The sequence below is a fragment of the Chiloscyllium punctatum genome, chromosome 5 (assembly GCF_047496795.1).
Source record: "Chiloscyllium punctatum isolate Juve2018m chromosome 5, sChiPun1.3, whole genome shotgun sequence".
Classification (NCBI taxonomy): Eukaryota; Metazoa; Chordata; class Chondrichthyes; order Orectolobiformes; family Hemiscylliidae; genus Chiloscyllium; species Chiloscyllium punctatum.
The window spans coordinates 10,645,358-10,661,221 of record NC_092743.1 but is presented as its reverse complement, the minus strand read 5'-3'; the positions used below and the strand labels follow the sequence as shown (position 1 = coordinate 10,661,221).

Genomic DNA, 15,864 nt, shown 5'->3' with positions numbered 1-15,864 from the left:
TCATATCAAATATTTCAATGCCTCCTTGCTTTACCCAGTTCGCAACATGGCATAATTGTACACTTTCTCCATATTGAACTTGGAATAAAAAGATCCATCAACCATGTTTTGTAACAAACAAATTAATTGTTATACTACCAAGATGCAAAATTGGTTTACAGCACAGTTTACAATGGGAAAATGTGAATATCTACTCTTCTAGCCCCAAAACACATACCCATCTCAACTGGCTAAGGAGAATAAAAAGAGATTTCACTCTACAGAATGCTGCATTCACCCAGAGAACAAAGAGGGAGATTTCCTGTGCGAAACAGAGGTTATTGGAGTACGGTGATAAATCAGGTAGGTACCTGGTGTACTTTGGTAGAAAACAAAAGTGCCCTCCCCCGCCAAATCTATCATATCCATGAGAGAGTGTGCTGGTACTATCACCTGCAATCCAAAAAAGATTAACGCAGCATTCAGGAAGTTCTACTCTGGGTTGTACTGGCCACAGGGCTGTGAGGACAGATTGGCGAAGATGGAGTCCTTTTTTAAGACCTTGGACCTCCGCAGTGAGGCAGCTCCAGTGGTAAAGTGTCCGGCCAAGATGGATTTCAGATCAAATTTTATGAGGAGTTTATAGACATACTGACTGGGCCAATGTTGGATATGTACAATTACTCGTACACTTAGGATTGTCTCCCATCCTCACTGAGAGAAGCAAATATTTCTCTTATTCTCAAGAGAGGGAAAGCCCCAGAGGATTGTACTTCGTGTAGGCCCATGTCATTATTAAATGTGGACTTTAAAATTTTCTTGAAAATGCTGGCGTTAAGGCGAGAGAAGGTCTTGCCCTCCATCGTAAAGGAAGACCAGACAGATTTTATTAGGGGTCACAGGTCCTCGATGAGTGCTAAATATGGTCCAGATGTGCCAGCAAGGGTTGACTCTCGGCATGGTAGTCTCCCTGGATGCAGAGAATGTGTTTGACGGGGTGGAGTGGCCATACCTCTTTATGTCCTGGAACGGTTTGGCCTTGGAGGAGTTTTTAACAAATGGGCGGCAGTGTTATATAGTAACCCTAAAGAAGCAGTTCTCACTAATGGTATACTGTCTGACAATTTTAGTATCGGCAGCCGACAAGGGTGCCCCCGTCTCACTGTTGCTACTTACATTGGTGATTGAGCCATTGGCGGAGGCCATTCAGAGAGACCCCAATATAACTGCCCCAGAGGTGGGGTCAGGCAGGCATAAGATCACTGTTTACGCAGATGATGTTGTTCTGTTTCTAACTAACCCGACGGTATCTGTGCCCTGCTTAATACAGTTGATTAATTTATTTGGCTCTTTCTGGAGTATCCGATCCAGGGGGTGGAATCTGATTCCCTTTCAGGTGGTCACAGGGAAGCATTTTTATCACCCCCACTTTTGATCAATTATATAAAGCTAACTTTGTGCAGTTGCTACAGAAGATAAGACAGGACCTTCGGCGCTGGAACGATCTTCCAATACCCTGCTTGGGTAGAAAAACCCTGGTTAAAATGAATGTTCTTCCACGTTTATTACATCCCATGCAAATGCTTTCTTTGATGTTGCCCAGGCAGGTGCTACAGAGGCTTAACAGCTGGCTTGGCTCTTTAATCTGGCATTACAGGCAGGCTCTTATGAAGCTGGTCAAATTGCAGTTTCCGCTGGGGATGAGGGGTGTGGATTTTCCAGACTGTAAGAAATACCAACTAAGTTCCCAACTATCCTGTGTGGCTGATTGGGCTTGCCAGGACCCGCAGTCAATCTGGCTGGACGTCGAGGACTCCCAGGCAAAAGGTCCCCTCTTTACTCTATTGTTCATGGACAAGTTGAGGACTGTTATGAACGATTGGAGAAATCCGAATGTCCTTAACACAGCTAAAACATGGAGAACAGTGTGACAAAGTGAGGGCAATTTACAAAAAACTTCCCCTTTTACTCCCATAGTAGGAATGCCAGGATTCCAGCTGTGATTGATGGATTCCGGCTTTAGGTTCTGGGAGTCCAGATGAGTTTCCTGTTTGGGAGACTTAATTGATGGGGAGGTCATGATATCTTTCGAGCAGGTGAGTCAGAAATATGAGCTACCTAGGAGGGATTTCTTTCATTACTTTCAGACTAGGGACTTCATACTGAAAAAGACTACATTAATGGCTAGTCCCTATAAGTCTGATATGGAGAGGAGTGTGCTTCGATCTACAGGCATTCTCTCGGTCAGCACCCTCTATCACTTATAGGAGGTAATGTCTCGAAGGACATTGAGCAGCTGTATGGAATCTGAGCTCAGGAATTGGGGGTAGAGATCTCACCAAAGGAGTGGAAGGATATTTGGGAGAATGTAAGGAAAATTTCAATCTGCAAAAGGATGCAGGCTGTGCAATTGAAGGGACTCCCCAGGACTTATTCGCCAGAGCGACTTGTGAAATTTAAGACGGGAGCATTCCCACTGTGCCCCAAATGTAAAATAGATGTGGATACTCTTACTCACTGCTTGTAGTCATGCCACAAGCTTCGTAGGTATTGGGGCGCTATAGCAAGTGTTTTGGAAGGGGTCTTGGGAACCGAGGTCAAGGTAGATCCAGTGTCCCTCCTCCTTGGTTCGCCAAATCTCCCCTCTTTGGATGAGCATGGGAAGAAATTGTTTAATATTCTTTCATTCTGGGAGGAAGAACAAAATGAACCATGTAGACACGGACTTATCAGCTATATTGATTAGGGCTTTTGTGCAGCCATGACAGCTAAGACTGGCGACCCGGGAGCCCCTGGGAGGAGGAATTCTGAACAAATGTGGGTATGCCAACTGATGCTTCCAGTGACGGGGAGCTTTGGTGGGTTTGCACTGAGAGTTGTAACTTAACGCAATTTAAATTAATTTGCCTTGGTTCAACTCCGATTAATTTACTTTCTTTTTGTTTTGATTTAGTTATTTATTGAATTGCAGTTTGTGTCGCGTTTTTCTCCTAAACTGTTTGGGGAGTAGAGTAGTGGTTTATTTACTATTATTGTTATATTGCAAGATTGTTCTATTATTTTGTAGTAATTTCACATTTTTGTAGAAAATTCAAAATCTTCTCCACAAAATATTTATAAACAAAAAAGATATAAACTCCATGTGACCAACCAAAGGAATCACACAAAAACATTTCAAGTTTTAATACTTTTACTGCAGCCATCCAACTACGACCAGTGATGAAGCATTATTTAGCAGATAACTGATACACTAAACTATCAAAAGATTAACACATTCAAAAACCCCCATACTACACCTATGCTTTATTCCTCACTCTCTGTAGAACTGCACAATTTATACTTACCAACCAAGCCAGCTTAAAGCTATGTCATTTCTCCCTTTTTCACCAAGTCACAAAATTGAATGAATATCAAAAAGCACTTCTCTCAAAGCACACAGATGAGCTGAACAGACTAATGCACTAGATGGAGGTGCGTGGGGCTACAATCATTGGGGTTTATAAGAATGAGGGGATAAGATTCTGAAGGAGCTTGACATGGGTAGATATTAGAATGATGTTTTCCGCTTGTGGGCAAATCTAGAATTAAGGTAACAGATCAAATAATTGGGACTTTGCATTTAAGTGAGAAGGAATGACTTCTCTGGGAGACATTAATCTATATAATTCACTTTCTCGGTGAGCTTTGGAGGCTGCTTCACCAAATATATCCAAGAAACTTGACAGGGTTCTGAAAGGATCTACAGGGATGTTTCTGTGGTTGGAGGGTTTGAGCAACAGGAGAGGCTAGGGCTATTTTCTTTCGAGTGTCAGAGACTCAAGGGAGAGGTTTATAAAATCATGAGAGACGTGCATTGGGGAAATGGACATGGTCCTTTCCCGGGGGGGGGGGGGGGGGGGGGGGGGGGGGATTCCAACTAGAGGGCACAGGTTTAAGATGAGAGGGGACAGATTTAAAAGGGACCTAAGGGGCAACGTTTTCACGCAGAGGGCGGTGCATGTTTGGAATGAGCTGCCAGAGGAAGTGGTGGAGTTTGATACAAATTATAATATTTATAAGGCATCTGAATGGGTATGTGAGACTGAGCAGAGAGATTTATAAAGTCATGAGGGGCACAGGTAGGGTAAATAGACAAGGTCCAAACCAAAGGCCACAGGTTTAATGTGAGAGGAGAAAGGTTTAAAAAGAACCTGAGGGGTACCTTTTGCATGCAGATGGTGGCGCATGTATGGAACAAGCTGCTAGAGGAAGTGGTGGAAGTGGATACAATGACATTAAAAAAGAATCTGGATGGGTATATAAATAGGAAGCATTAGAGGGATATGGGCCAAAAGCTGACAAATTGGACGAGATCAGTTTAGAATATCTGGTCAGCATGGACGATTGGATCAGAGGGTCTGTTTCCATGCTGTACATCTCTGCGACTGTATGACTGAGTTAAACATTGATGCAAAATCGAGGACACTAGGGTGTGGGGGCTGCAGACAAAGAAATGACTAGGGAAGGAATAGGTCCAATCAAGGATAGTAATGGGAAGTTGCGTGTGGAGGCTGAAGAGATTGGGGAGGCGCTGAATGAATACTTTTCGTCAGTATTCACTCAGGAACAGGACATTGTTGTCGATATAAATACTGAGGCACGAATAAGTAGAATGGATGGCTTTGAGATATGTAGAGAAGAGGTGTTGGAAATTCTGGCAAGGGTGAAAATAGATAAGTCCCCTGGGCCTGATGGTATTTATCCTAGGATTCTCTGGGAAGCAAGGGAGGAGATTGCAGAGCCATTGGCCTTGATTTTTGTGTCCTCTTTGTCGACAGGAGTAGTGCCAGAGGACTGGAGGCTAGCAAACGTGGTTCCCTTGTTCAAGAAGGGGAGTAGGGATAATCCTAGTAACTATAGGCCAGTGAGTCTCACTTCTGTTGTGGGCAAAGTCTTAGAGAGAATTGTAAGGGATAGGATTTATGCACATCTGGATAAGAGCGATGTGATCAAGGATAGTCAGCATGGTTTTGTGAAGGGCAGGTCGTGCCTCACAAACCTTATTGAATTCTTTGAGAAGGTGACTAAGGAGGTAGATGAGGGGAAAGCGGTAGATGTGGTATATATGGATTTTAGTAAGGCGTTTGATAAGGTCCCCCATGGTAGGCTACTGCAGAAAATACAGAGATATGGCATTGAAGGTGAGTTGGAGGTTTGGATTAGGAATTGGCTCTCTGGAAGAAGACAGAGGGTAGTAGTTGATGGCAAAGGTTCATCTTGGAGTGCCGTCACTAGCGGTGTTCCGCAAGGATCTGTTTTGGGACCATTGCTGTTTGTCATTTTTATAAATGACCTGGAGGAAGGGTTAGAAGGTTGGGTGAGCAAGTTTGCGGATGATACGAAAGTCTGAGGAGTTGTAGACAGTGAGGAAGGATATGGCAGGTTACAGCGGGATATAGAGAAGCTGCAGAGCTGGGCAGAAAGGTGGCAAATGGAGTTCAATGTAGCTAAGTGTGAAGTGATTCACTTTGGTAAGAGTAATAAAAAGATGGATTACTGGGCTAATGGTAGACTACTTGGTAGTGTGGAAGAGCAGAGGGATCTTGGTGTCCATGTACACAGATCTCTGAAAGTTGCCACCCAGGTAAATAGTGCAGTGAAGAAGGCATATGGCGTACTGGCTTTTATTGGTAGAGGAATTGAGTTCCGGAGTCCTGAGGTCATGCTGCAGTTGTATAAGACTCTGGTGCGGCCGCATCTGGAATATTGTGTGCAGTTTTGGTCGCCATACTATAGGAAGGATGTGGAGGCACTGGAACGGGTGCAGAGGAAGTTTACCAGGATGTTGCCTGGTATGGTAGGAAAATCCTATGAGGAAAGGCTGAGGCACTTGGGGTTGTTTTCATTGGAGAAAAGAAGGTTTAGGGGTGATTTGATAGAGGTGTACAAGATGATTAGGGGGTTAGATCGGGTTGACAGTGAGAACCTTTTTCCACGTATGGAGTCAGCTATTACAAGGGGGCATAGCTTTAAATTAAGGGGGGGTAGATATAGGACTGATGTTAGGGGTAGGTTCTTCACTCAGCGAGTCGTAAGTTCATGGAATGCCCTGCCAGTAGCAGTAGTGGACTCTCCCTCTTTATGGGTATTTAAGCGGGCATTGGATAGGTATATGCAGGATAGTGGCTTAGTGTAGGTTAGGGGTGCTTTGATCGGCGCAACATCGAGGGCCGAAGGGCCTGTACTGCGCTGTAATGTTCTATGTTCTATGTTCTAAATTGGAGTAATGGCGCAATTAGATCAGTCTAATCTGGTTGAATAGCAAACAAGTTTAAATGGCTTATTCCTGCTACTATCTCATATGTTCTTGTGCTATGGCATGACATCTCTTTAATTAGAGATCGTCTTCCCTCGTGCTTTCTGCTTGACCATCCATAGAAAGGACACACTTCCCTCTGTGCTCACTATACTTCTCTCTCTATGAACCCTCTTTCTGTTGTTCTCTTTCTAAAAAGAAAATTTGCCCAGTTTCTTTGCCTTTGCTTGAGGTGTGAAAACTTTGCCCCTTGATTAACAAGTTTTTTGACTTGGGCCCTCTTGTCCCTATGGGAATCAAACCCACGAGCCTGTGTCAGACAAAGTTAAACAACTTCTTACAAACCCTACCTTTCCAAAGCATCCCATACTATTTTAAAATAAAGAGCCAGGTTAAAACTTAAAAATCTTATAAAATATTGCATGTTACTGAGGCCACGTACATGCTGTTATTTATGCAATAGAAAGAATTCTTACCAATTATGTGCAAATACAGTCAGAGAGTCATAGAGATGTACAGCATGGAAACAGACCCTTCGGTCCAACCCATCCATGCCAACCAGATATCCCAACCTAATCTAGTCCCACCTGCCAGCACCCGCCCCATATCCCTCCAAACCCTCCCTATTCATATACCCATCCAGATGCCTCTTAAATGTTGCAAATGTACCAGCCTCCACCACATCCTCTGGCAGTTCATTCCATACACGTACCACCCTCTGCGTGAGAAAGTTGCCCCTTAGGTCTCTTTTATATCTTTCTCCTCTCACCCTAAACCTATGCCCTCTAATTCTGGACTCCCCAACCCCAGGGAAAAGATCTTGTCTATTTATCCTATCTATGCCCCTCATAATTTTGTAAACCTCTAAGGTCACCCCTCAGCCTCCGAAGATCCAGGGAAAACAGCCCCAGCCTGTTCAGCCTCCCCCTGTAACTCAGATCCTACAACCCTGGCAACATCCTTGTAAATCTTTTCTGAACCCTTTCAAGTTTCACAACATCTTTCCAATAGGAAGGAGAACAGAATTGCACGCAATATTCCAACAGTGGCCTAACCAATGTCCTGTACAGCCACCAACATGACCTCCCAACTCATGTACTCAATACTCTGACCAATAAAGGAAAGCATAACAAATGCCTTCTTCACTATCCTATCTACCTGCAACTCCACTTTCAAGGAGCTATGAACCTGCACTCCAAGGTCTCTTTGTTCAGCAACACTCCCTAGGACCTTACCATTAAGTGTATAAGTCCTGCTAAGGTTTGCTTTCCCAAAAATGCAGCACCTCGCATTTATCGGAATTAAACTCCATCTGCCACTTCTCAGCCCATTAACCCATCTGATCAAGATCCTGTTGTCATCTGAGGTAACCCTCTTCGCTGTCCACTACACCTCCAATTTTGGCGTCATCTGCAAACTTACTAACTGTACCTCTTATGCTCGCATCCAAAACATAGAGGGCCCAGCACCGATCCTTGTGGCACTCCTCTGGTCACAGACCTCCAGTCTGAAAAACAACCCTCCACCACCACCCTCTGTCTTCTACCTTTGAGCCAGTTCTGTATCCAAATGGCTAGTTCTCCCTGTATTCCATGAAATCTAACCTTGCTAATCAGTCTCCAATGGGGAACCTTGTCGAACACCTTACTGACGTCAATATAGATCACATCTACTGCTCTTCCCTCATCAATCTTCTTTGTTACTTCTTCAAAAAACTCAATCCAAGTTTGTGAGACATGATTTCCCACGCACAAAGCCATGTTGACTATCCCAAATCAGTCCTTGCCTTTTCAAATACATATACAACCTGTCCCTCAGGATTCCCTCCAACAACTTGCCCACCACTGAGGTCAGGCTCACCGGTCTATCGTTCCCTGGCTTGTCTTTACCGCCTTTCTTAAACAGTGGCACCACGTTTGCCAACCTCCAGTTTTCCGGCACCTCACCTGTGACTATTGATGATACAAATATCTCAGCAAGAGGCCCAGCAATCACTTCTCTAGCTTTCCACAGAGTTCTCGAGTACACCTGATCAGATCCTGGGGATTTATCCACTTTTAACCGTTTCAGGACATCCAGCACTTCCTCCTCTGTAATCTGGACATTTTGCAAGATGTCACCATCTATTTCCCTACAGTCTATATCTTCCATTTCCTTTTCCACAGTAAATACTGATGCAAACTATTCATTTAGTATCTCCCCCACTTTCTGTGGCTCCACACAAAGGCCACCTTGCTGATCTTTGAGGGGCCCTATTCTCTCACTACTTACCCTTTTGTCCTTAATATATTTGTAAAAACCCTTTGGATTCTCCATAATTCTATTTGCCAAAGCTATCTCATGTCCCTGTTTTGCCCTCCTGATTTCCCTCTTAAGTATACTCCTACTTTGTTTATACTCTTCTAAGGATTCACTCAATCTATCCTGTCTATACCTGACATATGTTTCCTTCTTTTTCTTAACCAAACCCTCAATTTCTTTAGTCATCCAGCAATCCCAAACCTACCAGCCTTCCCTTTCACCCTGACAGGAATATACTTTCTCTGGATTCTTGTTATCTCATTTCTGAAGGTTTCCCATTTTCCAGCTGTCCCTTTACCTGCGAACATCTGCCTCCAATCAGCTTTCGAAAGTTCTTGCCTAATACCGTCAAAATTGGCCTTTCTCCAATTTAGAACTTCAACTTTTAGATCTGGTCTATCCTTTTCCATTACTATTTTAAAACGAATAATGACCAAACTCAACTTAATTTTCAGCTAGCCTGCTTTACTAAGTGTTATGTTTAATTCATATTTTGCATTCCCACATTTGTAAAAGCTGAAATGATGAAAGGATCCATTTCACTCACCGAGAATGTCCATGAAAGCTCGATCCCAAAACTCGTCCACTGTGTAGCATTCTGCAGAAGTAATGTTGACTGAGAGAACAATGTCATCCTCCACATATTTCAAGATGAGATTGTTGACTACAATGTTCACATTGTTAACAACACGCCTAATCAAGCTTTGTACATAACCTATAGCAGGATAATAAAAGAAGATTTCATTAGTGTCATTTAAATCTGCACGGCAAAACTTCAAGAGAAATAAATCTATTATGGAAACTTCCTCAAATTCAATCATCAGTATAGAACAGCTGCTGGCTATTTAACCTTTGTTTTCTACCTTGAAATATAGTCAACTGATGTACTAAAGAAGTGCATCACTTCTACTCAGCGAGTTTTCTGCAATTAGACCTCCCCAGAGTTTCAACTGATCAAAACAATTAAAAGGAAGTGTAAAAATTCACTGCAGGCTGAAATTAGCACCAGCAGCTACTTAGTTATAGACTTATCACTATAGACATCACACAAAGAGGTCATTCGGCCCATTATATCTGTGCCAGTCAACAAAGATCTGAATCCACTAATCCCATTCTGCAGCTCTTGGCTCATTGCATTGAAGACTATAGTAACATTCATGAATATATAAATACTGCTCAAATTTAACAGTTTCTGACTCATCTACCTAGTAGGTACTGAGTTCCAGACTTTCAACAATCTCTAAGTGAAGAAGTGCACCATCAACTCTCTTCTTTGACTTCTACCTCCTATCTTAAATTTATATCAGGTGGTTATTGAACTCTTAATAATGGAAAAGAAAACCTTCCCATCCACTCAATCTATATCCCTTAAAATCTTAACTGCTCCAGGAAAACAACCACAGCCTTTTGAATCTTTCTACATCGTTCAAAGTCTCTAGCCCAGTCAGCAATCTGGTACACCTTCTCTGAACCCCTCTCTCGTGCAATCACACCTATCCCATATAGTGGTGTTTAGAATACTGCATGCAGTATTCCAGTGACTAAACCTGTATTTCACACAGTTTCAGTACAACCTCCTTGTTCTTGTATTCTATGCCTTAGCTAATAAAGGCAAGTACCTATATGTCTTATTAACGAACTTACCTATCTGCCCTGCTGCCTTTGTGAATCTGTGATATGCAACGAAAGTCCCTCTGATGTTCAGCACTTTTCAGAGTCCTACATTCTCTATCATTCATTGTGTCAACCCTTGCCTTGTTAGCCTTCCTCAAGTTCCTCACTTCTCACCTTTCAGGGTTGAATTCGATTTACCCACCTGACCAGTGTGTGATTATCCTCCTGTAACTTATGGCTATCCTCCTCACTATTCATAACCATACAAATTTTTGCATCATCTGCAAACTTCTTGACCATACTTCTTACACAAAGCCCAAATCATAAATGTACACCACAAACAGCAAAAATCCCAGCACTCAGCACTGTGGAACTTCACTGAAAACATTGCTCAACCATCACTCTTTTTTTTCTGCCTCTCATCCAATTTTGGATCTAATCTGCCACTTTGCCTTGGATCCCATAGGCTCTTACTTGCTTGACCTCCTTACCAAAAGGCTTGCTCAAGTCTACATGGACCACATCAAATACATTATCCTCATCAACACTCCTGGTTACCCCCTGAAAATGTTTCATCAAATTTGTCAAATGTAATCAGCCCTTAACATGTCCTGATGAATCTACATCTCTCCAAGTGAAGACATATTCTATCCCTCAGAATTATTTCAAATTATTTCCCCACAACTGAGGTTAGACTGAGTGACCTGTAATTTCATGGTCTATCCCCTCTCGCCCGTTTTAATAATGGGACAAGTTGAACAGTCCCTCAGTCCTCTGCACCTCACCTCTGGGCTTCTCTCCACAGCCTGGGATGCATCTCATCCAGGTCAGCAGATTTGTCCACTTTTAAGGGTATTTAACACGTTGTTGCCTCCTCTCTCTCTCTTAATTTCTTCAACTATTTTACAGTTCTCCATCCTGATGCATATTCTTGGATCTTCTTTTTCCATTGTGAGAACAGACGCAAAGTATTTATTGAGGACTGTGCCTACATCTTCTGGGTCCACCAACAAATTACCTCTATGGTCCCAAATGGGTCCGGCTCTACACATTGTCATTCTCTTGCTCTTTATATATTCATAGAACATACAGCATAGAACGTAGAATATAGAACAATACAGCGCAGAACAGCGCCTTCGGCCCTCAGTGTTGCGCCGACCTGTGAACCATTCTAAGCTCATTCCCCCCCTTACATTATTACATCATCATCAATGTGCTTCTCCAGGGATTGACTAAATCTCCCTAATCTGGCCGAGTTTGGCAGGTAGGGCATTCCACACCCTTACCATTCTCTGAGTAAAGAACCGGTCTCTGACATCTACCTTAAATCTATCACCCCTCAATTTGTAGTTATGGCCCCTCATACAAGCTGACGTCATCATCCTAGGAAAAATACTTTCACTGTCTACCTTATCTAATCCTCTGATCATCTTGTATGTCTTTATCAAATTCCCTCTTAGCCTTCTTCTTTCCAACGAGAATAGACCCATGTCTCTCAGCCTTTCCTCATAAGACCTTCCCTCCGGTCCAGGCAACATCCTGGTAAATCTCCACTGCACCTTTTCCAACGCTTCCACATCCTTCCTGAAATATGGCGACCATATTCCAAGTGCAGCTGCACTAGCGTTTTGTATAGTTGCAGCATAACATTGCAGCTCCGGAACTCAATCCCTCTACCAATGAAGCCCAAGACACTGTATGCCTTCTTAATAGCGTTATCAACCTGGGGGCAACTTTCAGGGATCTATGTACATGGACACCAAGATCTCTCTGCACATCCACACTGCCAAGAATCTTTCCATTGACCCAGTACTCAATATTCAATAAACTCCTTTGGGTTTCTCTTTATTGTGCATGCCAATGCTTTTCATATTTGTTTTCTTCAGAAACGAAACTAGAAATGTTGGATTTTCAAACATTTAATTACGTCATTGCATTGTTTTTAACAAGCGGATTGGATGAGATTTGGATGTGCTTCTACACAATCACAACGTGATTTAATACACTGAGTATTTAGGATAGTAAATGGTGTTCATTGCAAGGGAACTAGAGTTCAATAGCAAGAATTTGCTGCTCAAAATTTACAAGGCTTTTGTGAGAAGAAACCAGAATACATATAAAATTTTGGCTTCCTTACTGAAAAGAGGATAGACTTACCTTAGAAGGGGAACAAGAAAAGTTCATTGGGTTGAAAAAGAGATTGAGGAGAATGGACCAACACTCACACGACATGAATAGATGGTCATATTGAAAAATAAACTTCTGAGATGATTTGACAGGGTAAACTATGAAGAAGTGGTTTTGCTTGGTGGGAGACTAGAAAAAAGGAGTGACTATGTCTGAATAAGGGGTCAGCCATTTAAGAGATAAAGGAAAGCTTCCTTCACAAAACTTTTAGGAATCTTAGGAGTTCCCCAGTCCAGAGAGATACAAATGTTCAGTCATCGAGTAATTCAGAATCTAGTTGGAAAAATGTTTAGATTCTAAGGGGGTTGGAATACCAAGTTGAAGTCAACATCATCTATTATCTTCGTGAATAACAGAGCAGGCTTGAACAGCCATATGGCCTACTCCTGCACCAGTGTCATATATTCATTAAAAAATTACATTTGGAAAATATTTAACTAAAACCCAGAAAAAGACAAGAAACAACAGAATTATGATGGAAAAATGTAAAACGAAAATTGCAAGTTCAAAAATGTTCTATTTTTAAACACTTGCCTAAATTTCTTAAGTTACTTTCAGTTTAATTTTCATTTCGCTTCCAAATTTTTATTGGGACCAAAATTGTTATGGTGTTTTTTTTATGGAGGGCTCAGTGAAGTTTGTTTGCTTGCAAAGTATCATTACATTAACTGTAAAATAAGCAACACACAAATTGCTTTAAACATGCCCACGGACATTACTGAACCACTGTGTTAAATATGTTTGTAACGCAAGTACAAATGCTTAAATAATTCCAGTACCAAATAACCATATTTAATACTTTAACTGTGTTTTGACGAGGTTTTGAAATGAATTTTGCTCCCATTAGTTCTTCTCCCACAACCCTCTCCCCAAATTGCAAAAAAAAACAGTAAGCTAACATTTAACCTCCTGTTATTTTTATTTCTGGATCTAATTTGTAAAGGCCAGCATACTGGTGTTCTGCACTGCTCTCTCTATTAAGCAGAAAGACTTGAGTTGTGTCAACAATTGACACAGTCAGCACCTGCATAACAGCCTACTGGGAAGAAACCTATTTAAAATTGTTCAACCATATCATAGCTGGAAAAACGAACTCCATTATGCATTCCCAGTGCGTAGTAAACGCCATCATCTGCAAAATGCAGGAGTGAAATATCATACCCGCCAAGTGCTTTTTTTCTCCTCCAGTTACTAATAAGGATACAATGCCAAAAAATTCTGTTGTGCAGAAAGATTTTTATATCTAGAGTAAGTATAGTTTCTTCCCATTGCTCTAATAAGGAAATCAGAAAACTCCCAACGGAAAGACCTTAGGAACTGAACTCATGGTAACTCTATCACTGAAAATTTTCTGCAAGCAGAATCTGTAACTAAGAGTTAACAGTTCACTGATTCCCGTACAGAGGTAATAAAGATGAGACGGGCCATCCTCCAAGAGAACTGTAGCGCACATGTGGCTGTAGACCTTAACGATGAACATATGAGTTTATAAAGCATTGAAATTGAGTGATTGCTTTAATTTGGAACCAAGATGAGGAATCTCTTTAATTGAAGTCCTGGCTGGTGGATGACAACATGCTGAAGTATGTTCTGTAAGGGAATGCATAACTTTTGTTTTACTTAATAACTGCTTAAGTGAGTATGATTGTAGAAGATACAAATGAGTATGTGCCTGTTTCGCTTCACATTTATGCCACTTTAGTTATTTACTTCTAATCACCTTTTTCATATTATCTCTTGCAAAAATCTTACAAAGGTGCTGCTGGCTTGTTTGAAAGGTCTGTTCCTTTTGAAATAATGAAGAAGCCATTGCAAATCTGAGATTTTTACTTAATTTAACCAATATTCAGTATTCTCTGCACAAAATTGATTAGGTTCTGCAAAAATAAGGCACTGAACAAACTGTGAAAATACCATGAAATTACAAACCCTGAGGCAGCGTTACGTGTCTTCTCCTACTCCTGTGTAAAGCCCAAGAATCCATACCATCATGCCAATCAGGGTGATTTGAAATCTAACTTAAAGATGTCCACTTAGTAGACTGAAAACTATACATACACCTGCATGGTTTGCAAGGCTAAAGGTGTTTGTTTATGACATGTGGAATCTACCACATAACTGCTATTCATCCTGCCTCAGTCTCAGAAGACCCATTTTCAATTGCCCACAGGTAGATGAGAATATTCCACAGCAGTGCTTTGAGTTTTATTTACTCATGGTGATTTAGGCTGCTCAGCTATGACCATTCTGATCAAGGAGTCAAATCAGTTCTCTATAGTTTCTAGCACAGGTGAATCAGGTTCATTTGCTTTCAAGTGATCTTAACTAGAAGAGGCATGTGGATAAGTAGAAGGAAAACAAAGCAAATATTGCAGATAGAAAGCACATTCATGTAAGTGGAGATGGATTACTCACCCTTTCAGATGCAGCAAAGCACAAGTTAGGCTCATTTTAAGATATGTTAATCATCATACTTTGGAAGGCTTACCAATGTGCTACAAAGGTATGTGCTTTGTATGACAACCCTTGAAACATGCATTGATAATCCTGAATAGCACAATTGTTTTCAGCAATACAGTTCAAACTATATCAAATTTTAATTTCCATGTTACAGGACTGAAAAATACCTCTTCCAAGTGATTACATTTAATCTGCTCAATTATCGTGCAGAATATCTGGGGGTCATTTTATGATTACTCAATACATCAATTATCAGCATCTTGGAGTATTAAAAGATCCCTCAGTACCAACTGGTGCTGAAATCATCTCAGCATCAACTAAATGTCAAATCCTTCATAATACTCACATAGCAAACTATGAATTCCAACACTGGTAATATCACATATGGAGTGCCCAGGAGATTCTCTGGTACAAAGTATAATGTGAAAGTCTAGATATGGCTAGATTGCTCAGCCTTCAAATTCCAAAGAAGAGTCATGAGACTTTACATGTTAACTCTATGTCACAGTAATTTTGCTCTATTCTGTTTGACCAACACAACGTGGACTGTTTCTTATGTAACATAAAGTGCAAAGAGAAAACTTTAGATGATACCACAAACAAAAAGTATAATATGTAATGACCATGAGAACTGATTAAACTTAACGCACTCCTGCATTTTGTAATCCATTTCAGATGTTGGTGTAGATTTGAAAACCAAGACTGACAATAAACTATATATGCCAGTGTCAGATTACTTGCTATATTACCACAACATAACACTCACATAGCAAACTGTGAATTACAACACTGGTAATACTTGAACAACTCATCACATGATGAAGAAACTTGATAGACACTTGAGAAAATTAAAGTTGCAAAGCTATGGGGATTGTGTGGGGCAAATCGAACTGATTGGATCACACTACTATCTAAAAGAACATGGAGGACAGCTAGATAGGAACACCACCACCTGTAAGTTCCCTTCCAAGCTACTTATCATCCTGACTTGCAAATATATCACTTTTCCTTCCTGTCACTGGGTTAAT

At 41.3% G+C, this 15,864-nt stretch overlaps 1 protein-coding gene across 5 annotated transcripts in view; it reads right to left on the bottom strand.

Annotated features, from left to right (window-relative positions):
• LOC140476882 (intermembrane lipid transfer protein VPS13B-like) overlaps nucleotides 1-15,864 on the bottom strand; it is a 957,534-nt gene that overhangs the window by 860,674 nt on the left and 80,996 nt on the right. For all 5 annotated transcript variants that reach the window (XR_011960620.1, XM_072569770.1, XM_072569768.1 and 2 more), the window contains exon 5: nucleotides 9,123-9,290. Coding sequence is in view for 4 of the 5 variants with exons in the window: in XM_072569770.1 (XP_072425871.1) it covers nucleotides 9,123-9,290 (168 nt within the window). In the remaining variant the exon portion in view is untranslated. The remainder of the gene's footprint in view (nucleotides 1-9,122; nucleotides 9,291-15,864) is intronic.